Genomic DNA, 24,072 nt, shown 5'->3' on the forward strand with positions numbered 1-24,072 from the left:
CTACTTAGTTTAAATGTTGCGGTGTTACAGTAGAAAACCTGCCTGCCAGAATGCTGGTCCCTAACCTATTAAGGTGCAAACCGTCTCTCTTGTAGAATTTATGCTTACCACAAAATATGCCCCAGTGATCCAAGAACTTAAATCCTTGCTTCCTGCACCAGTTCCCCAGCCACACATTCAAGTCCATTATCTCCCTGCTTCTGGCCACACCTGCCCGAGGAACTGGAAGCAAACCAGAGATAACAACCTTGCACATCCTGCTTTTCAGCCGCCTTCCTAGTTCTCCGAAGTCCCGCTGTAGTATGTTCCTCCTCTTCTTCCCGACATTTTTGCCGACATGTACCACCACCTCTGGCTCTTCACCCTTGGCCTTGAGGATTTCCTGCACTCTGTCCGCGATGTCTTTCACCCTGGCACCAGGGAGGCAACACACCATCCTTAAATCCCGTCTGCTGCCACAAAAACCCCGGTCAGTTCCTCTCACGATGGAGTCCCCTATTACCACGGCTCTGTGCGATGTCCGACTCTTCCGTTCTGCCTCTGTGCCAACTTTTGATTGACAGACCTGGCCATCTTGCAAACTGGCAGTGTCATCAGTCTCTACTGTTTCCAAAAGCTTCAACTTGTTCCTGACAGGTACTTCTCCCGGGGTCTCTTGCACCTGTCTCCTCTCTGCCTTCCTCATCGTCTGCTCTCTTCTGCTCTCGTCTGGCATGATTGGTGTAATAACCTCACTGAAGGTCTTGTCCAGAAAGATCTCGTTCTCTCGGATGAGCCTAAGGTCCGCGAGTTCTTTCATCAGTGCTGCAATATGCTCGGTCAATAGCTGAATGTGCACACGCTTTCCACACATATACAAGCCAGACACACCAGAGTCGTTGACCTTCCACATCAAGTACATAGCGCACTGAACCAGCTGGGCAGTCATGTCTTCGCCCTCTTCAACTGTGGCGTAATCACTTCACTCAACCTCCTTGTCAAAGATTCCTGAGCTGAAGCCTCACTCTTCGATCTAAACTTCCTTAGACCCTCTTTTTGTGGCAAGTCTGTGGACTCTTAATTTAGGTTAGAGGAGGAGGGAGGGAGGGAGACCCTACTTTGTAGGACCTGGGGTTTAGAACTCACCCACTCTAATAGCCATCACTTACCTTCCCGACCGGCTTTGCGCTCCGCCTGAACTTACGCCCAGCTCCCGCCACTCTCTGCTGCGAAAAAAAGCACAAATCCTGGTGTCATCTGCAAACTTACTAATCATGCCTTCTATATTTTCATCTAAATCGTTTATATAAATGACAAATAAAAGTGGACCCAGCACCAATCCCGATGGAACACTGCTAGTCACAAGCTTCCAGTCTGAAAACAACCTTCCACTACCACCCTCTGTCTCCTGCTGTTAAGCCAATTTTGTATTCATCTTGAAAGGAATAATACTGGAAGATCTTCCTTGCAGTATTATTTCATGGACCTCCTTTGGAGAATTCAAGCAGAAGGCAGAGACAATATTTTGCTCTTTTGTAATGAAGGATGAAGATGATTGAAGCCTTAAGTGTGTGATGGCAAATTCCCCCAGAGTTGGGTTATGGAGAGAGGTCAAAGGTAAGAGCCTTGTTATCAAGATCTGCTCAGCTGGAGACAGAAGCCAAACCCTGGTAGCCATCATTGAGAGGTACATCAGCAACTTAGCCAAGGACTAACAGACATTCCACATATGATTTTGGCCATACCAGAGAGAAACATTTCCTCTAAACCACCACTCGCAGCTGGCCAATGGCACTGTGTGGTGCCTTTTAAGAAGGATGCAGAGCTGCGCATTTGACATCTTCAGGGGAGTGTTATGTATGTGTGGGCTGTTTGCTTCCCACAGTGTTCCCCGGTTGTTCTGCAGTTGAAGTGCACCTGAGCATCTTGTAGGTGTCATTTGGTAGGGAAGCTGTGAAATGCAAATTGAACACAAGTGGTGAAGGTAATTGTCTTAATATCTGCTATGGAAAGACCCACTTCTGTAGAGCTTTAAAGCATGACTATCGAATGAGTGCAGGGTTTGACTACCAATGGGTTTACTGATCTGAACAGGATGGCAACTTCCTTTTCCATGTCTTAACAACAAGTCATTGATCATTGTGAAGCTGGTCTCAGTTGACTGGCTAAAGTGATAGGGTTATGGTGGTAGGGTGCTGGCTCAGGAGAAGGATGACAGCAGAATGGAAATGCAAGGGGGGATTCCAATCAAAGCACCCCCACTATCCACCTCTTTGACCCACCTACTGCCCTCAGCCAGGACTTAGTTTGCTGCCATTTTTCCTAATAGTTAAGTCTGCCTCTGAACATGTCCATAGAGTCACAGATATGTACAGCTCAGAACAGACCCTTCGGTTCAACTTATCCATGCTGACCAGATATCCTAACCTAATCTAGTCCCATTTGTCAGCACTTGGCCTGTATCCCTCTAAGGCAAGAGTGTGTACTGTAGATGTTGGAGATTAGAGTCAAGATTAGAGTGGTGCTGGAAAAGAAAAGCAGGTCAGGCAGCATCTGAGGAGCAGGAAAATCGACGTTTTGGGCAAAGTTCTTGATGAAAGGCTTTTGCCCGAAACGTCGATTTTCCTGTTCCTCGGATCCTGCCTGACCTGCTGTGCTTTTCCAGCACTACTCTAATCTTGACCCGTATCCCTCTAAACTCTTCTTGTTCATATACCCAGTTGGTGCAGTTTTTGGTCTCGGAAATCTGGAGGACTAGGCCAAAAGTCAGTGTTGGACAGAGCACTCTGCCTTTACTTGTGCTGATGTTGCATGGGATGCGCTGAAAAACCGCAGCAGGACGTGACTTCATCTTTCACAGAGTCATAGAGTCATAGAAATGTACAGCATGGAAACAGACCCTTCAGTCCAATCTGTCCATGCCATCCAGATATCCCAACTCAATCTAGTCCCACCTGCCAGCACCTGGCCCATATCCGTCCAAACTCTTCCTATTCATATACCATCCAAATGCCTTGTAAATATTGCAATTGTACCAGCCTTCACCACATCCTCTGGCAGCTCATTCCATATATGTACCACCCTCTGCGTGAAAAAGTTGCCCCTTAGGCCTCTTTTATATCTTTCCCTTCTCACCCTAAACCTATGCCCTCTAGTTCTGGACTCCCCAACCCCAGAGAAAAGACTTTGTCTATTTATCCTATCCATGCCCCACATAATTTTATAAACCTCTATAAGGTCACCCCTCAGCCTCTGACGCTCCAGGGAAAACAGCCCCAGCCTGTTTAAATCATCCTCCTTTTCGTACCTGTTGTCCTTATCCTCATCCTCCAAGACCTCCTCATCTGAAGGTGATTGATGATCATCTTTATCTTCCTCCACTTGTAAATGTCACCGCACAATATTGTATAATTCTGGTTTCCTCATGGTAAGCACTGAATAATGATGTCTTGATAATAGGCTAATAATTAGTCACTTGTCCAAGGTTGTTTAACTCTGTGGGGTAGTTTATTTACAACAGTAACTCACATTGTAAGTTATGAAGCAGGCATTACAGCATGTAGCTGATTTCTGTGTGTGTAGCTTGCAGATCACATACCAGGCAAAGTCATAATATTGTTTGCACATGGCATTTGGAGCCTTTAAAGTTGAATTCCCCTAAAGACAAGGTATACACAAAACAGAGGGAGTCTCCATACCTTTTAAGGTACCAAAAACACACATTTTCAGATTTTCGGATGTCTATTTTGCAGACAGTACCCCTCATTTTCTATCAGCTGGTCCTTTACTCTGTTCCTTAGAACTAAGAGGTCTGGAACATTAGCTTGCTGCAGTAGGAAAACTCCCAGGGAATCTGGCTCACATCTGCATGAATAATCTTTTCTTGTGGTTGCACACCAGCTGTGCATTGATAAAATAATATCCTTTGTGGTTGATTAAAACCTCCTGATTACATTAATGGTGCTCAGATTGCCATATGTGTATAATCAATGACACCCTATAACTCCTGTGAGTGGAAATCCAGTCAAAGCAGTGAATGTGAGCACTCACTAATTCTGTTTTTTGTCAACAAATGCTCATAAAAATAACTCCCAACGTTGGGAAATAATCCTGTGTTGTCACCTGCCCTTTGTATGTGCAGCAGACTGAGCAATTCTCAATATGTCTTTGTTAGCACCCTGGAAGGGACCAGAAGCACACATGTTGAAAGGAAAGGAGGACTTTTCACAGCCACTTAAAACAAAAAGCTGCCAGATCCAGCAGGGAGCAGGTAGATGTTTCAGATGGTCACTGACATTTGCAATGACAAACTCAGCCTGCAGCCCTGCTCTACTTCTGTTTTATTTGTGTCACAAACTCATATTCTCAAACATTTGGGAGGCTATAACTCTGATATTTTTATAGCAATACTAAGGATTCGTCCTCAGAAATCCAAGAATCATGTTTGCTTTGGAGGTCATCTGCTGAATGTGAAACCTCCATTGAACTTTCATTTTAAGATGAAAGCCCATGTTTGTTTGTATATCAACCTATTGGACAATTTGATGACTGAATTTAAAGCTATCTATTGGTGGCTCCTTTATTTTTGATACCACACAGGACATATCATTTGTTTGGCATTGAACGCACCTATTTCTGGAATTCCAGAGGGTCATCTTTCTGTGATAGGACCTTGAGTTGTCTCTGATGCTTAATGACATGTTTACTCCTGTTTTTAAACTTGATGGAAAAGTTGTTAATATTTGTCAAAGCCTTAGCGCAGATCACTGAGATGGTCTGGGAGAAGACATCTCTGGGTGAGGTTGATTCCCCATCACGTATCGCTTTTTGATCTTATTGATGAAAAAGTGTTGCATCAAATTTAAAAATAGACCCCAGTTCCAGCATGGTAAAGTTTCAACATGACTCCACACAGTCAGTCGCCTGAGGCGGGAATTGAACCCGGGTCTCTGGCGCTGTGAGGCAGCAGTGCTAACCACTGTGCCACCGTACCGCCCACAATTCCCCAAAACGTATCGCTTTTTGATCTTATTGATGAAAAAGTGTTGCATCAAATTTAAAAATAGCCCCCAGTTCCAGCATGGTAAAGTTTCAACATGAGCTTTCCATGAGGCATTTATGTGCAATCTCGTATTGGCCTGTGAGGAATTTTGCATCTTTTACAACCAGAGGTTAGGTCACCCACAATCTTCAAAAGCTGCATTTTGACTGCAAACCATACTGACTATCTATCAGGAGACAAAAATGGAAATTGCTGAAAAAGTGTAGCAGGTCTGGCAGCATCTGCGGAATGAAATCAGAGTTAACGTTTCAGGTCCAGTGACCCTTCCTCAGTTCTGAAGAAGTGTCACTACACTCAAAATGTTAACTCTGATCTCTCTCCACAGATGCTGCCAGAGTCACTGAAATTTTCCAGCAATTATGATTTACAGCATCTGCTGCTTTTTGTTTGGTTTTTATCCATCAGGAGACTGTGAGCTTCAAAGCATTTCATGACACGAATCGTAGAAACTCTACAGTATGGAAATTTGCCCTTCGGCCCAACAAGTCTACACCAATCCTCCGAAGAGTAACCCATCCAGACCCATTCCCTTACTGTCCTATATTTACCCCAATTAATGCACCTAGTCTACACATCCTTGAACACTATGGGCAACTTAGCATGGCCAGGTCACCTAATCTGCACATCTTAGAATTGTGGGAGGAAACCGGAGCACCCGGAGGAAACCCATGCAGACACGGGGAGAATGTGCAAACTCCGCACAGGCAGTTGTCTGAGGTTGGAATCGAAGGCGGGTCCCTGACGCTGTGAGGCAGCAGTGCTAACCACTGAGCCACTGTGCCACCCTGAGAATGACAATGCGTTCAAGCAATTTGTAGAGGAGGTCAGTGAGACATATTGATCTTTTTTTTTTGATTGTCTTTTCTCATTTTGTTTAATATGTCATTCAGTCGAGCTTGTCTCAACTAAATCTGGTAAGCAGGGAGTGCTGAGTGACTATCGAAAGGTCAGTCTGGGAGCCAGTTCATTCGTGTCTAGCTTTACAATCGGAGGGACTTTCATCTGGACCCAGAGCTTTATTTGGATTTATTTCACAGAAACATTACAAAAGAACATCTCTACTTATGATGAGGCATTTTTCCAAAATGCCAAGAAAGCAAAGACTCCATCATACAATAAGTTACACTGGCACGACCTCCTGTGTGACCACAACCTCTCTCTCGCCAATTCCTCTTGTGCAGCACATTGTCACCACGCTGGCTTGTAATTATCTTCCTTTTTATAATGTACCATCAGAAACATACAATCCATGTCTTAAACTAATTTTGTTTCTTGGAATGCCTTTCGAATGCTCTTAAAATATGTAGGAGTGATGTGAACGCTATGCTAAATATTGCCAGAGCGAACTGAGCATCCATTAAGTTCAGGCTATTCAAAATTGATAGACTCCCACAACTTATAGCTGAAACTCACTTCCTTTTAAACCAGTCAGTTTTCTGAGCCCTGAGAAACCGGTGCATAAGGATTTAAATCTGGAGAAGATACCTAGGGGGCAACCTTTCATGCAAAGGACAGTGTATGTATGGAATGAGCTGCCAGAGGAAGTAGAAAAGGCTGATACAATTAAACTTTTGAAAAGCATCTGGCTATATGAATCGGAAGGTTTTAGAGGGGTATTAGCCAATTGCTTTAGTTTAGGATATCTGATCAGCGTGTATGAGTTGGACTGAAGGGTCTGTTTCCATGCTCTACATCTCTATGATTCTAAATGTTAATTGCTGTAAAAGGATCATACTTTATATTTAGTTAGCATCCTGACCATGGTAGTGTCCTTACCTTTGCACCACAGGGTCCCGATTTGTGTTTCACGATTTCCAGCGGTGTATTGTTATATGCCTGAGCAGGTTGATTAACAATAATTATCAGCCCTTGTTCAGTTGGTAACATTTCAGAGTCTCAAGGTTCCGGTTTAATCCGTTTCCAGGTCGTTTCTAGATTTTGGCTGAAGCTCTAGCGCAGTTCAGAGCGTGATGGAAGTGCTGTCTTACAGATGAGACATTAAACTGCTTGGGCAGCTGTCGAATGTTCCAAGAATACACATTTTGAAGAAGAGGAGGGGAATTATTCTCAGTGCCCTTGTCAATGTTAGTGCCTCAGTTAACATCACAAAATTGGTTTCTCTGATATTAGCATATTGCAGATGGTAGGATATAAACAGAAAATGCTGGAGAAACTCAGCAGGTCTGGAAAAATCTGTCAAGAGAGAAACAAAATTAGTGTTTTTGAGTCCAGTGTGATTAATCTCTATATTGTTTATCATCATTTAGCTTTATAATGGAGGCACTTTGATATCAGCTAATTGGTTTCCACATTTCCTACATTACAACAGTGACTACATTTCAAAGGTGCTACTTTGCACATGAAGTCCTTTGAGAAGTATAAATGCAAATCTTTCTTTAAGTTATCATTATCTGGCAGTCAATCTGTTCATTTCATAGTACATGTCTCTTGCACGCAGACAAACATGCTTCAGTGAAAGCCAGGAATTAGCACATTGCAGCTAGAACTTTCTCACCTACAGAAATGTAACTCAGCATTTGTTCCCATTCTACCCATTCTAGCCGACTTGAAATATCTTCTCCCCCATTAATGTAGGAAGAAAGGATCAGATACACCGAATGAGTTAAGCTTCGTGTCTGATCTTTTTTCTTTAAGTGGGTGCTGCTCGGCAAATTTCCTGCATAGAATGAAAAAATGCACGATCTGTTGGACTATGCTCACTGTCTTGGAGATCTGTGGAATGGATGTAAATTATTTGTTTCATAGTAGAAATGTAACCTAGCTGTTTATGTTTTACACGAGAATCACTGAGATAAACCCCACCTGAGTTGCTATTGTTTGATTTAAACCTTTAAATTGATGCTACAACTACACTTCAACATTCTGATTCAAGCGAAGAAATCTCTCTCAATTCTTGATGCTACTCATTTGTCAACCTCTGGACCTCCACAGCAGACAGCCTCGTTGTTCAAGTTCCCTTTTGTGGTCAAAGCTCAAATCCGGGATTGATCAAAAATAGCTGTAATTTGCATTAATCTATTGAGGCAAAGTAGAGTTTCTTCAAAAACTTTCTGTGCAATCAACAAATAAACATGATCTTTACATAGCTGCACACTATGGCTATAAGGTTGGCTGAAAGGTAATTTTTTTTAAATATAATGATTCAAAACAGGACAAAGCCACAGAGACAGGGTAATAATTTTTCATAAATACAGTTAATTGAAGCAGTAATTGAAATTTGATGAATCCAAAACTACTTGTTACTTTCATTGCTTTGAGTGAGTGTAAGTTGGGAATTCAAATTTTTAAGTTTGATGCAAGCCCAATATGTTTATTCTGAGCATCTTCAGATGAAGTAAGTATTTGAAAGCATTGCTATAGTTTAACATTTGGTACTGTTCCAGTAATATATGAACCAGACCATGTCGAAGTAGTATACTATGACTATCCAAATTGACAAGTGAGCAATAAACTACTGATTGGTTGTCAGTGGACAAGTTACCCTGAAGCTGATATCCAGAGCTCTGAATCTAACACCTGCAGGCCGCCCTAATAAATATCAAATTTCAAGCTTGACACACTAAATAGTTTTAAAATCTGTAGTTAGTGAGCTTGAAAAAACATTTAAAATGTGAAGTGCATTCAAAGTGCACTAGTTTCAGAAAAATGGAAGTTAATTCAGACAATGACAGATGTAACCAGATGAATAGATCTCTCAATAATCTTAACTGAGTGCTACGTACAAGCTGACATTTGTCATTGTCAGCTGGTTGAGTCTCCACATTCTTGCAAAGTACAGGAGTAGAAGGTCCATGGTTACAAATGAGTTCATAGCTGAGGTCCTATTAAAAGGTGCAGGTCTACATGGGAGTTGAAAGGCAAGCAGGTGGAAGTATTTTGAAGTATTTCAAACATAGTGTTCAAATTTGAGTAATTGAAATTCTTTTGTTTTTATTTACCTGATTTAGGAATGTTAGTTGTATGGAATGCGTTTAGTGCAAGAGCCTTGCTTTCACAGCCTAGTTGGTGATGGTTTTTGAATTTTAGCTTTTCTCTGATTCATAACCTAATTACAATTACATTTTTAATCTTTAGATGTTTGCTCATATCAATGTGGGTAAGTTCACAAGTAAATATGACTAAATAAACTAATCGGAAATGGTAATGTAACTCTTGCATGATGGGCTGACTGACATTTTGTGTTGTGGGATTCTGTTACGCAATTTGTCTGATTTTTAATTTATGTTTTGAGATTATGAAGCAGTATCATGGCTTTATAAAATCTCAAAAACCTCATCCTTGCTTTCAAATCTCTCCCTGGCCTCATCCCTCCCTAACTTCCGTGGTACCACAACAGTGAGTCATCTCTACTTTTCTAATTAATCACATGTGTGCATCCACATTTTTAATTGCTCCATTATTGTTGGATATGTCCTCAGTTGCCTCGGCTTCAAACTCTGAAATTTCTTCCCTATAGCTTTTTAAACTCACTTTCCTCCTTTAAGATCCTTCATTAAAACATTTATCCCTCATATTGATTTTGGTCATCTGACCTAAGGTTTCCTTGTATAGGTTGGCATCATATCTTGTTTTCTGATGCTCCCTTAAAGCACCTTGAATGTCTTATTGCATTAAAGACACAATAAAACTCCCAAGTTGTTTTTAGAGGAGTAGCATGGTGTACACGTTTTTAAATAAAATTAACTTTGCATAACATCTTTAGCAACCTCAAGTACCAAAGTACTTGAGATATAATTAAGTAATTTTGAAATGTGCTCCCTACAGTAATGTAATAAATATTTAAACTTGTAGGTATAATGCTATGTTGCCAATGCCTAGTGAGCATTTGGAGAGGATTTTCTCATGTTTACTATGGTCGTGCAACTGAAGTTACTATTTTTCCCATCAAACATTTTTACACGATTGATTGGTAGGAAAAGATTTTTATATTTCAGTATTACTTATCCACTGTTTTGCAAAGCTCGTTTAATATCCAAAGGGCTTTGTTTTTTTTTGTGGCTACCATGATGTTTGCTTTGGTAGCTTTGAAAACCAAAACATTTTCTTTAGTTTATTCTGTGAGACTAGTATATCTTAATTCATAGTGTTCTCCATCCTGTTAGCCGATTTTAAAAAATATTATTCGTTCATGGGATGTGATGATGCCTTTGGGCGGCACACTGGCTCAGTGGTTAGCACTACTGCCTCACAGCGCCAGGGACCTGGGTTCGATTCTGTTTGCGCATTTTCCTTGTGTCTGCGTGGGTTTCCTCCAGGTGCTTTGGGCTCCTCCCACAGTCCAAAGATGTGTAGGTTTGGTAATTGACCATGCTAAATTGTCCTTGGTGTTCAGGGTTGTGTAAGTTAGGTGCATTAGCACATTGGAGTCGAGACTAAATATAGAGTAGTAGGGGAATGGGCCTGGGTGGGTTACTCTTTGGAGAGTTGGTGTGGACTTTTTGGGCCGAAGGGCCTGTTTCAACACAGTAGAGATTTTATGATTCGATAATTCTATGAATTGCTCACTAGACCAATATTTATTGCCCATCCCTCGTTAACCTTGTAAAGGTCATGGTGAGCTGCCTTTTTGAACTAAAATATTTCATTTGTAGGTAGATCCATAAGCTGTTAGAGGGGGACTGCCAGGGTTGTCACTCAGCGACATTGAAGGAACTGTGGCATATTTCCAAGTCAGGATGGTGAGCATTTTGGAGGGGTATTTAGAGTTGGCGATTTTTCTATTTATCTATTCCCCTTGTCTTTCTAGACAGTCATGGTCGTGGGTTTCAAAAAAGCTACTTAAGGAACCTTGGAGAATGGAATTTATCAAGCTGACATTGAGCTAATGAGTCAATCAATATGATTAACCTTTTAAAATTTCATGTGATGCTTTTAAGAGGTGTGACATTCCAAAGCCATTCAGAATCTTATCTATGTAAGTGTTGATAACCTAACTAACTTACTTTGAAAATTCAATTTTTTTGCTTTTCCCAACAGAAAGATAGACTTCAGCTCCAGTCTGCTGTATTGATTGTGATTAGTTATAGTAATTCCTTAGTCCTAGGCTTTAATAACACATCATTGATGATAATTACCAAGTGGCAAAAATTCATAAGTTGCCTTTGGTATCAAGGTAACATTGTCACTACATGATTATGCACAGCATTGACCTCAGTGTAAATTGGGGGTACAGTTCCATTGCCCCTCTGTCAAGCATAACCTCTGTAACATGGATCCAATTCTAATGTTTTGACAGTGACTCGAGTTTAAAAGTATGTCCTTGGCTGTAAATCACTTTGGGATGTCTTGAGGTTGTGAAAGACCCTATGTAAATGCAAGTGTCTTTTTCCTCTTGACTGTGCTGAGGAAATTGATATTGCAGGAACCTTTATAAAGCCTGGAATGCCTGAAGATTTCAGAGGGTAAGCAATGAGTATGCTTCCAGACTGCATTCACTGCTAGATATGTACAACAGATGGTTTATGTGGGATGTTGCAGCACTTCTAGTGCATGTTTTAAGATTGCAAAGCATTTGACTGAAAATTTATCCAGGTTTCCTTTAAACAATTCTTTGTGTAGGATCCATGAGTTAAAAGCACAAAACCTTTGTATTTATATCATTATGTTCACAAGAGCATTGCCAACCCCATCAGAGCCAGTGAAGTACTTTTGAGAGTTAATCATACCTATAAGAAATATACTCAGTGCATAAACATTGAAACAAATGACTCGGTGATCTGTTTTTTGTAACATCGATTGAGAGATAAGTAATGGTCTGGGCACACTCAAAAGTTTCCCTGGTCATCTTTGAGTAGTGCCAAGGGATGTTTACATCTTCTTGTGGAGCACACAGTTAAACCACTGTGAATTGAACTGTGGCTAAATCAAATTTTTAATTATACGTTTTGTATTTGTTCCTGGGATGTCAGTTGGAGGCTGGTTTGCAATGTAGAATGATCTAACCATATGGCTTCAGTTCCCCGCCAGCTGAGATCACCAGCTGAAGGACTCTCCTTCTCAACCACTTCCCTCACCTGAGGCATGGTGACCCTCGACTTAAACCACCACTAGTCGTCTCTCTCAGAGAGCAACCTTATGGTTTGGGAAGACTATGATGACTGTACCTTTATTTGTTCATGGGATGTGAGCATCACTGACTCATAGTTATTGTCCTTGCGAAGATGAAGGCGAGTCACCTTTTTGTACCACTGTAGTCTTGGGATGCAGGGATATCTCATGTTACAGAGAGAGTTCTAGGATTTTGATTAAGCAGCTGTGAAGGCATGGTGATATAGTTTGAAGTGAGGATGGTGTACAGCTTGGAGGAAACCTTTGCTGCAATATATTTGGTGCTCTTGTCCTTCAAGGTGGTGGAGGTCAGATGTTTGGAAAGTGCTGTTAAAGGACCCTTGGTGAGTGCTGAATTGCATCTTGTAGATGGTACTGACTCCTGTCGCTAAAGGTTGGCAGTGGAAAGAGTGAATATTTAAGGTGCTGGATGGGACATACCTCCACCACCTGAGACATTATGTATGATATATTTGTGTGTGTAAAACACAAGCGCTATCATAAAAGAAATGAGCATTGCAAGTGCTTTTATATTAATGCATCCAAATATTAATTTTATCCAAGAAGATAGTGCTGTGTTATGTTGTGAGCTTATATCAGCCTTTTCTGGGTTCAATTCAAACATTTTCTTCTCATTGGGAAATGCAGTTAATGACTATCTAAGTCATAGAGTCAAAGAGATGTACAGCATGGAAACAGACTCTTCGGTCCAACCCGTCCATGCCGACCAGATATCCCAACCCAATCTAGTCCCACCTGCCATCACCCGGCACATATCCCTCCAAACCCTTCCTAATCATATACCCATCCAAATGCCTCTTAAATGTTGCAATTGTACCAGCCTCCACCACATCTTCTGGCAGCTCATTCCATACATGTACTTTTTCTGCGTGAAAAAGTTGCCCCTTAGGTCTCTTTTATATCTTTCCCTTCTCACCCTAAACCTATGCCCTCTAGTTCTGGACTCCCCGACTCCAGGGAAAAGACTTTGTCTCTTTATCCTATCCACGCCCCTCATAATTTTGTAAACTTTTATAAGGTCACCCCTCAGCCTCTGTCACTCCAGAGAAAACAGCCCCAGCCTGTTGAGCTTTTCCCTGTAGCTCAGATCCTCCAACCCTGGCAACATCCTTGTAAATCCTTTCTGAACCCTTTCAAGTTTCACAACATCTTTCCAATAGGAAGGAGACCAGAATTGCACGCAATATCCCAACAGTGGCCTAACTAATGTCCTGTACAGCCGCAACATGACCTCCCAACTCCTATACTCAATACTCTGACCAATAAAGGAAACCATACCAAACGCCTGCTTCACTATCCTATCTACCTGCGACTCCACTTTCAAGGAGCTATGAACCTGCACTCCAAGGTCTCTTTGTTCAGCAACACTCCCTAGGATCTTACCGTTAAGTGTATAAGTTCTGCTAAGATTTGCTTTCCCAAAATGCAGCACCTCGCATTTATCTGAATTAAACACCATCTGCCACTTTTCAGCCCATTGGCCCATCTGGTCCAGATCCTGTTGTAATCTGAGGTAACCACCTTCGCTGTTCACTACACCTCCAATTTTGATGTCATCTGCAAACTTACTAACTGTACCTCTTATGCTCACATCCAAATCATTTATATAAATGACAAAAAGTAGAGGGCCCAGCACTGATTCTTGTGGCACTTCACTGGTCACAGGCCTCCAGTCTGAAAAACAACCCTCCACCACCACGCTCCGTCTTCTATCTTTGAGCCAGTTCTCTGTCCAAATGGCTAGTTCTCAAGTAGAACTTGAAAAGAAATGGCGAATGAACATTGAAGTTAAAGAGTAGACCTGCACCCAAGACCAATTTGGAGGTGATCGTCACCCAGTGAAAAAAGCTGGGCACAAAATTGTTTCCCATTTTAATTGTGAGAATCAGAACTCACAGTGGCATCCTGAAAAGCTATATCAAAGATAGAGGATGTATTTTAGTCTAACAACATCTAGGATCAGTTCCGTTTCTCACTTTTAAATGTCTTTGTAAAGCTTTTTCGAGAGTAATTTTCTCCTTCACTGCTTGAAAATGAGCAAGCAGATCGTACACACTCGTGGCTAAAACAACTTGAGAGTATCATTTCCATTAAAAATCAATATACATGGAAGTTGAGCAGTTTGTATGGTAGGGTATATGAGCCAATCAGTGAGGTTACACTTCTGCAGAATTGAAAATGAAAGTTACCCTTTTCTTCTGTCATATTGCAACAATGATATAAGCTTCAATATTACAGCCATAAAGCATTTTGAAAACCAAGGATATCCACACAGTTGTAAAGTAAATCCAGTTTTTGCAAAACAAAAATGTTTTAAGTACTGTTTTTCTGGATAAGATCCAACTGCACATTTTGAGGATCAGAGCCATGCCCAAGAAAGTAGACTTTATTGGCTACAAAACATTGTCAAACACTTCCTTTTCTAAGCATTGGAGCCTGAGGAGAGGCAGGCTCACATAGCCATGTCTGTGATGAGCTAATTCAATCTTTGTCTTGGCAAGTTATTTCAACATTATCCTAGGTTCTGCGATTGTGCAAACACAAAATAGCTCATCAGGCGCATTGGGAAAGTTAAGTAAATGAGATCACATTATAGATATACCGATGGAACAAATCCCTGTCTCTGTAGGCAGTTTTACCTGTGGAATACAACTGGTCATAAATGACATACATTTTACAGCGTTTCTTCAATTTCCTTCAGACTAACTTTCATGAAGTGTTGGATTGAGTAGAAATGTTATAGATTTGCTTTGTCGTGATTTGATTTGCAGTGTGCTGACTGATAATCCAAGCTGTAACTCTTAAACTGTCAAAGCTACTCTCGGTAACGAATGATACATAGTGGCTGCCCAAGCACATGGTATTTTGTAAATTATTTGATTAAATTACTGCAGCTGTAGATTAAGAATCTTACTAGGGGAGGAAGATATAGAAAAAACGAATATGATGACTCAAACAAAATGTCAGTGCTTTTCTTTCTTTTCCCGTTTTACAAGCAAGCCGCCTAATTTCAGTCAGCATGGGCTCAGTGTGTCAAATGATGGACACCAAGACAGCAAATGCTTCTGCCTTGTACTTCATGTGTACGGGAAGTATTACAAGCCATTCAAACTCAGACTATATGTTATGGAGCTTGAGGAGTAGCCAGAGCTGCTGCAGTGTGTCTGGGAATCTGAGAGTTTCATATTGCCCCACTGCCATAAAAGGTGTGGGAGATCAGAGGATAGGTGACCATCAAACAGGATAAGAGAGGGATTTGTGTAGCGCAGAGGCCTCTCTCCAAGTCAGTGACTCGTGCTGATCGGCTTGCAGTTTAGAATACTAGGGGTGACATATCTTTGGAAAAATTCAGAGGAAATCAAAGTCGTACCATTGCAGGATATTTGACTATGTACAAGTGACAAAATTCAGAAGTCAAAGGGGATTTGAAAGTTGAAGCATCGGTAGGTACAGCTGTATCATTATCATGAATCAGAACTTTAAATCTTGTGGACACTTATGACTTGTATTTCCAAAATGTGTCCTTCAAGTTGGGCAGATACAGACAAGAATGGCTATAAATGTAAATTAAGTTGCAGTCTAGAGACAGACTCCTGTGGAATATCATACTCACTGGTGTGAAGAAAAGATTGAACAACATTTTTTTCAAAGAGATGAAGAAGCAAGTCAAATCAGACTGGACTAAGATTCCCCTTTAACTATAAAGATAATGAGTGGCTGATCTCCTATTCAGTAGCAAACCATATCTTGCAAGAATACATGTCAAATTGTGGACATATTTTGTACTTTCCTCTCAGAAGACTACACAATGGCAGGAATATTTTTTAAAAAGTTTCAACTCTATTAGAGAATGCTTTTAGATTGTGCTCATATATACCAGAGCTGAAAATGTGTTGCTGGAAAAGCGCAGCAGGTCAGGCAGCATCCAAGGAGCAGGAGAATTGACGTTTCGGGCATGAGCCCTTCTTCAGGAATGAGGAAAGTGTGCCAGGCAGGCTAAGGTAAAAGATAGGGAGGAGGGACTTGGGGGAGAGGCGTTGGAAATGCGATAGGTGGAAGGAGGTTAAGGTGATAGGCCGGAGTGGAGGTGGGGGCGGAGAGGTCAGGAAGAAGATTGCAGGTTAGGAAGGTGGTGCTGAGTTCGAGGGTTGGGACTGAGACGAGGTGGGGGGAGGGGAAATGAGGAAACTTGAGAAGGGCTTGTGCCCGAAACATCGATTCTCCTGCTCCTCGGATGCTGCCTGGCCTGCTGTGTTTTTCCAGCACCACACTTTTCAAATCTGGTCTCCAGCACCTGCAGTCCTCACTTTCTCCTGGATTTGAATGTTACCAAGCTGTGAAAGTCACGTTCGAAGGCCTACCCTACTAGTCTTTGCAATCTCTCATTGAGATTGTATCTTGGATTGTGGTGGTCAATTTTCTTTCGTTAAGTGGCTGTGAATTAAGATTATAAAGTAGTTGTTGTGTTGGGTTAACTCTTTCAGCCTTAACAATGCCTTATTCTAGCTGGATTCTTTTACACGAATTCCTTCATGCTGAGGGGAATCACAGGCTAAAGATTATTGACACTTTTTTTGAGTATTGCATCCACTCCATGTAGGTGTTAGCAGAACAGTTTCCATAAGATATTTAGAACAATTTTATTTGTTTCCCATCTTTCTTTTGTTGTTAGATGTTTGGTGACTCTGGATTGAAATGTTTGGCTTTCACATTTAATAATTTTTATTCTCACTTGCTACCTATTGATATGTACCATTATATAGGGATATTTGAATCACATACATTTCACATTGGGTATAACATGACTGGGAGCCATAATGTTTTCATATGATTGGTGTGTCAGCTGTAACTCAGTTGATGCATATTCTTGCCTAAGATTTCAAGTCCCACTCCAGGACTCAAGAAGAAGAATAAAGGTGGAAAGTGTGTTGACTTTGTTCACTCAACTCGTAAAAGATTCGGTGGCACCCATTTGAAGGAGGAGTAGTGGAGTTTTCCATTGTGTCTTGGCTAATATTAACAACATTAAAACAGATTACCAGGTCATTATTGTAATCAGGTTTGTGGGATCTTGCTGAACACACATTGGCTACCATGTATACGACACTAAAATGGTGATTTATTGGCTGCAATACACTTTGGGCATCCTGTAATCATGAAAGGCTCTGTATTATTGGAACTGTTTATTTTAGATTATGATATGATTGTATGAATAATTTTCATATAAGAGCCAACTATAGTCCAAGGTTTCTGAAAAAAGCTCTGTAAAATACATTGAGATGGTTGTAGCACTGAAAAGGTAAACCATATGGGTAGCTGATATGTTGAATATGCAATTTGATTTTTTTTATTATGTGGGCAACCTCATTTGAGGTTGGTATATTTAATTTGGTGGCTGATAGTTAATTGAAAACAGATTGGACTGAGCTCTTACACAGTAATGTTACTTGCAAAGCGATGAATTTTAAAATATTATTAGTGATTGAAAAAATGGCGGAGGAAGTATGTTGATGACAAATTGAAAATAGGTGCAGAAGGACATTTTTAAAACAATACTCCCATGATGTTGATAAAAATATATCAGATATGATGCTCTTGCAAGGAATGAAAGCTGCACTGTGGAAGTGAAAGAAAAGTGTGCATTCCAATGAAAGCAACAAAACGCCATGCACCAGTCTTATAGTTGGATATCCCAAAGTGCCTCAGAAGGTTATTGTTTGAAATCGAACCACAAAGAGATTTTAAAGCATGGTCTCAGAACTGCAAGTTAAAGGAGTGACTTAAAAGTAGAACAAATGGATGGAGAGATTTACAGTGAAAGTTCCGTAACACAGGGTTTCAACAGATGAGGAGGGGTAATGGCCTAATGGTATTCTCACGAGGCTAATCTGAGGACCCAGGTAATGTTCTGGGGAACCTGGGTTCAAATTCCACCAAAACAAATGTTGGAATTTGAATTCAATAAAAAGTCTGGAATTATGAGTCTAATGATGGCTGAAATCATTGTGGATGGTCAGGAAAAACTGATTTGTTTCACTACTGCTATCGTTACCTGATCTGGCCTGCACATGACTCCAGAGCCACAGCAAAGTGGTTGACTCTCCCATTCTGAATGCTGGCCTGGCCAATGATGCCCACACCCTCTGAATGAATAAAAAAGGTTTGAATACATGGTCACCAATGGTGAGGCAAAGAAAATTATGAGTGCTGAGGAGGATTTGAGGAAAGCATCAAAGAGTAATTGCTAGCCACATAACTCTAATAGATGATGGGTTGTGTTGGATAAACAGACAGATCAGGGCGAGTTTGATATTACACTTGCTTATTGGTTTGTATAAGTCTGTTTGTAAATGCTATAATATAATCATCTGGTTTCTGTAACTCCTTGGCCATGCTTGTACAACTTAATCTGGCAAATGTGGGCAGAAAAATGTATGGAAGCAATTTTTTCAAGAACATGTTTGTAAATATGGTGAGAGTTTTATAATGCAGCCAGGGTGAAATAGCACTGCCAGATTTTACAACAAAGTTTTACGCTGTTTTGGGGTTTGTACGGTTGGGAGAGAAAATGAAAAGCACTAAATTTATAGTTCATTCCATGAGTGCTGTGTAATTAGAACCAGTGTGTATCTATCATAGTATTGCTCATACCTTAGCATCTGTAGGAACATGTTTATGCAAAGAATTATTGTTGAAATTGCAGTTTCAATAATTATTTTTCACAAAACTAAATTAGGCCACAATTGATAGAATCCCAAAATAAAGCCTCATTTAAATCATGCTCTGATTAGTCTTTAATCCTTGCACAGAAATGCTGCTTTTTAATCCTTGCACAGAAATACTGCTTTTTAATCTATTCCAAAGGCATTTTAGATAGACCGTGGTCTGTTGTAACTTCTTTAAAGTTCTAGTTGCAGTTTTAATTTCCTGTATTCCGACTGAAGTTCTGCTTTAATTGATTTTTTTGTCCTAATTTAAAGCCCTTTTCACCCTATGTGGTGCCTAATTTTTTTTTGTCCTCTCTTCATTTCTTTTTACCTCATCTGGCCTACATTTGGTCCTATGTGCCTTCCAGAGTCTGGTGTTTTTGTATTGCAGTATTGTATTCCTTCCTTAGTCAGTGAGAAGAACTAAACACAGTAGTTCACATGAAGTATGTTTATCCTATCACTGACGATGTCTGTTTGGCAGATAAGCTGTGAACAGAAGATAAAAACATATTGAATAGACCAGGGTTTTTTTTTTAAATGACCTGCATTCTGCTTTAAAAAGATTTGGGTTTTCACTTCCTAAATACGATGCTTGTATACAGTCTTCCCATTGACCCATAACTAGTATTTGCAATTTTTTACGCAGATATGAAACCCTCTGGACTCGCACAACAACTTTGCTCTGGTTCACTAGTACAAGTTCCTTCCTAGCAGCATAGGTTTAATTATTGAGCTGTCCTCTTCAGTTGGCAAGACATAAATGAGGTCTATTTTCACTCAATACATTGTTACATGCACTGCATTCAATATCTGTACACTTCCTTTCACATCTAGCAACATTACCTCAAGAGGAACTGTGGAAAGGGTAGGTCCACTCAAGGACAAAAGGAGGAATTTATGCATGGAGCTAGAGGAAGAGAATGACATCCTCAATAAATATTTAGCATCATTCACCAAGGAGAAAGGCATTGATACTAAGTTTTGAGAGGGAGATGTTGATGTTTGGTGGCATGCCGATATTAAGGAGGAGGAGGTGTTGAGTGTTGTGAAAAAGATTGATAAGTCCCTAGGGCCTGATGGGATCTATCCCAGGAGACTGAAGGAGGCAAAGGAGGAGATTGCTAAGGTTTTGATAATCTTTGTATCCTCTTTAACACCAGTGACGTCCCAGAAGACTACAGAGCAGCAAATGTTGTTCCTTCATTCAAAAAGGGCAACAGGGATAATCCAGGAAATTATAGACTGATGAGGCTTACATCAGTGGTGGGGAAATTATTGGAGAAGATTCTTTGGGATAAGATTTACTTGTTTTTGGAGAAGAATAGACTTATTAGAGGCAGGTAGCGTGGCTTTATACATCTTGTCTCCACAAACATGATTGAGCTTTTTACTGAAGTGACAAAGATGATTGACAAGGGTAAGGCAGTGGATGTTGTCTGCGTGGACATTATGAATTTTTTGACAAGGTCCCTCATGATAAGCTGGTCCAGAACATCAAATGGCAAGGAATCCATGGTGAGCTGGGCAAGTTGGGTTCAAAATTGGTTTGGTAATTGACAGATGGTAGTTGTGGAGGGATGTTTTCCTCACTAGCGTTCTGAGACCAGTGGTGGTCTGCAAGGATTAGCGATGGGACATCTGTTGTTTCTAATATGTACATGAATGATTTAGGCAAAAATGTAGGTGGACTGATCAGTAAGTATGCAGGTGGCATGAACATTGTTGGAGTCGTGGATAATGGGGAACGATATCAAAGCATGCAACAGAATGTACATCAGTGGGAAGTTGGACAGAGAAATAGTAAATGGCGTTTAATCCAGATAAGTGTGAGGCAATGCATTTTGGGAAGCCATGTGCAAGAAAAAAAGTAGCTGACAATGGGTTGTGTGTAATACCCGGCCATATGATAACAAGGCCTGGTGTATGGGGGTGGGGGAAAGCATGGGGGAGATGCTTGAGGATTATTAACCACTAATAGTCCCCATGAGCAGCTATTCATTCTCCTCGGCAGACAATTATCCATGCCTTTGTCTGTCAGACTTTTTCTTTCTCTTTGAGCTCTACCTGTTCCAGGAGTAGGGACACTACCACTGTGCCACAAGAGGAACGTTTAATGAATTTGCATATCTTTCTTGTGCAGGGGCTATGCTAATTGTCTCTGCATCAGCCGGTGATTTTTGACCAATTAGAACCATTGTATCGGGGCTTTCACTTGCCTGTCTGAGATTTCACATTGTTGTAATTTCTGCTTGTTGTTTGTTATTTGACACATTTGTCAGTTGGGAAAACACTACAGATTCCAAATTCCTCCAAGTTATCTGGGAAGTAAGGCTGACTCTGGGTTTGAGAGTTATTATTTTTTAACAGATCTTTTATCAGTCCTTTTATCAGTGTATAATTCAAAATTTATTGCATTGTTCTGGCAAATAAAATTAGAGATTTTTGCTACATAATTGCTTGTGGCATTTTTCATGGTCAGATGGTAATCAAGTTTTTAGATTAGATTAGGTTAGATTAGATTGCCTACAATGTGGAAACAGGCCCTTAGGCCCAAACAGTCCACACCGACCCTCTGAAGAGTAACCCACCCAGATCCGTTTCCCCTAATTGGCAATTTAGCTTGGCCAATTCACCTAACCTGCACATCTTTGGACTGTGGGAGGAGACCGGAGCACCTGGATGAAACCCACGCAGAAACGGGGTGAATGTGCAAACTCCACACAGGCAGTCACCCGAGGCTGGAATCGAACCCGGGTCCCTGGCGCTAACCACTGAGCCACCATGCTGCCCATGTTCTACGTTCTAAGATCAAATATTCTGGAGACTAGATAGGTATGCATAATCAGTGTGGCCGAAAGATCTGAGCACCAATTATATCTTGCAATATCAGCAATGAAAGTTGTAGTTTAAACTCAAACTTGCATGTTAAAATGGTGTCCTGCCTGAAACAGGCAAGAGTTCCAGCTGCTATTCTCAGGACCTGGCTTAGTATGACAGCAACTTGTGTAATGGTGAAAAGTGATGACGAGAACCTTGCATTATTCTCACCCTGCTACCACCTCATCTCCACAGTGCTGCAATAATAAAAATCAGCCCTTTGGTTAACATTGAGTGAGCTGTCCATTGCAATGCTATGGCTACGAGTGTGGAGCTAGAAAAGCATCGCCGGTCAGACAACATCCGAGGAGCAGAAGAACCGACGTTTCAGGCTTAAGCCCAGTCCTCACTTTCTCCAATGCTATGGCCACTTCAAATGAGTTGAATGAAAAACCTTAAGCAGTTATCAATAAAATGCTTGAACTGGTTAAAAATGCAAGTGTTTTACTTCAAATGAAAGATGTACCTGAGGGAAGCAGTTTTTGATCACTTGACTTTAGCCCTGTACCTGCATGGCAACTGAGGAAAAAAGCATAGGTCGGCAGATTTTGGAAAAGTGTGGACGTAGTAGGGTTGTTGTAATGGGTGACTTTAACTTTCCCAATATTGATTGGAACCTCCTTCGAGCAGAAGATTTGAATGGAGCTGTTTTTGTAAGGTGCGTTCAGGAGGGTTTCCTAACTCAGTACGTTGACAGGCCGACAAGGGGAGAGGCCATTCTAGACTTGGTGCTCGGAAACGAGGCAGGGCAGGTATCAGATCTTGTGGTGGGAGAGCATTTTGGAGATAGTGACCACAACTGCCTCACATTCTACATAGTTATGGAGAAGGAGAGAATTAGGCAAAATGGGAGGATATTTAATTGGGGAAGAGGAAACTATGATGCGATTAGACATGAGTTAGGAAGCATGGATTGGGAGCAATTGTTCCATGGTAAAGGCATTACAGACATGTGGAGACTGTTTGTTTAAAGAACAGATGTTGCAAATGATGAATAAATATGTCCCTCTGAGACAGGCAAGAAGTGGTATGATAAAGGAACCTTGGATGATGAGAGCGGTGGAGCTTCTCGTCAAAAGGAAAAAGGTAGCTTACATAAGGTGGAGGAAGCTAGGGTCAAGTCAGCTCTAGAGGATTACAGGCAGGCGAGGAAGGAGCTCAAAAATGGTCTGAGGAGAGCCAGGAGGGGACACGAGAAAGGCTGGGCAGAATGGATTAGGGAGAACACAAAGGCATTTTATACTTATGTGAGGAATAAGAGAATGGTCAAAGAAAGAGTAGGGCCGATCAGTGATAGCATAGGGAAATTGTGTGTGGAGTCTGAGGAGGTAGGGGAAGCCCTAAATGAGTTTTATTGCTTCTGCCTTTACGAAAGAAACAAACTTTGTCGTGAATGAAACCTTTGAAGAGCAGGTGTGCATGCTGGAATGGATAGAGATAGAGGAACCTGATGTGCTGAAAATTTTGTCAAACATTAAGATTGACAAGTCGCCAGGCCCGGACCAGATTTGTCCTCGGCTGCTTTGGGAAACGAGAAATGCAATTGCTTCGCCACTTGCGAAGATCTTTGTATCCTCACTCTCCACCGGAGTCATACCTGAGGACTGGGGAGAGGCAAATGTAATTCATCTCTTCAAGAAAGGAAATAGGGAAATCCCCGGCAATTACAGACCAGTAAGTCTCACGTCTGTCATCTGCAAGGTGTTAGAAAGGATTCTGAGGGTTAGGATTTATGACCATCTGGAAGAGCATGGCTTGATTAAATGCAGTCAACACGGCTTTGTGAGGGGCAGGTCATGCCTCACAAACCTTATCGAGTTCTTTGAGGATGTGACTAGAAAAGTTGATGAGGGTCAAGCTGTGGATGTGGTGTATATGGATTTCTGCAAGGCATTTGATAAGGTTCCCCATGATAGGCTCATTCAGAAGGTCAGGAGGAATGGGATACAGGGGAACCTAGCTATCTGGATACAGAATTGGCTGGCCAACAGAAGACAGCGAGTGATAGTAGAAGGAAAATATTCTGCCTGGAAGTCTGTGGTGAGTGGTGTTCCACAGGGTTCTGTCCTTGGGCCTCTACTGTTTGTAATTTTTATTAATGACTTGGATGAGGGGATTGAAGGATGGGTCAGCAAGTTTGCAGATGATGCAAAGGTTGGAGGTGTCATTGACCATATAGAGGGCTGTTGTAGGCTGCAGCGGGACATTGACAGGATACAGAGATGGGCTGAGAGGTGGCAGATGGAGTTCAACCTGGATAAATGCGAGGTACTGCATTTTGGAAGGTCGAATTTGAAAGCTGAGTACAGGATTAAGGATAGGATTCTTGGCAGTGTGGAGGAACAGAGGGATCTT

General features: G+C 41.2%; 1 protein-coding gene across 6 annotated transcripts in view; it reads left to right on the forward strand.

Annotated features, from left to right (window-relative positions):
- adamtsl3 (ADAMTS-like 3) overlaps positions 1-24,072 on the forward strand; it is a 672,454-nt gene that overhangs the window by 399,148 nt on the left and 249,234 nt on the right. Inside the window, exon 1 of one of the 6 annotated variants that reach the window (XM_043677602.1) lies at positions 10,809-10,976. The exons of the other annotated variants lie outside the window; for them this stretch is intronic. Within the exon in view, the coding sequence (XP_043533537.1) occupies positions 10,901-10,976 (76 nt within the window). The 5' untranslated portion in view covers positions 10,809-10,900. Of the gene's footprint in view, positions 1-10,808; positions 10,977-24,072 lie in introns of those variants that run through there. 6 annotated transcript variants of the gene reach the window in all.

This window comes from Chiloscyllium plagiosum, chromosome 36, assembly GCF_004010195.1.
Source record: "Chiloscyllium plagiosum isolate BGI_BamShark_2017 chromosome 36, ASM401019v2, whole genome shotgun sequence".
In the NCBI taxonomy this organism is placed as follows: Eukaryota; Metazoa; Chordata; class Chondrichthyes; order Orectolobiformes; family Hemiscylliidae; genus Chiloscyllium; species Chiloscyllium plagiosum.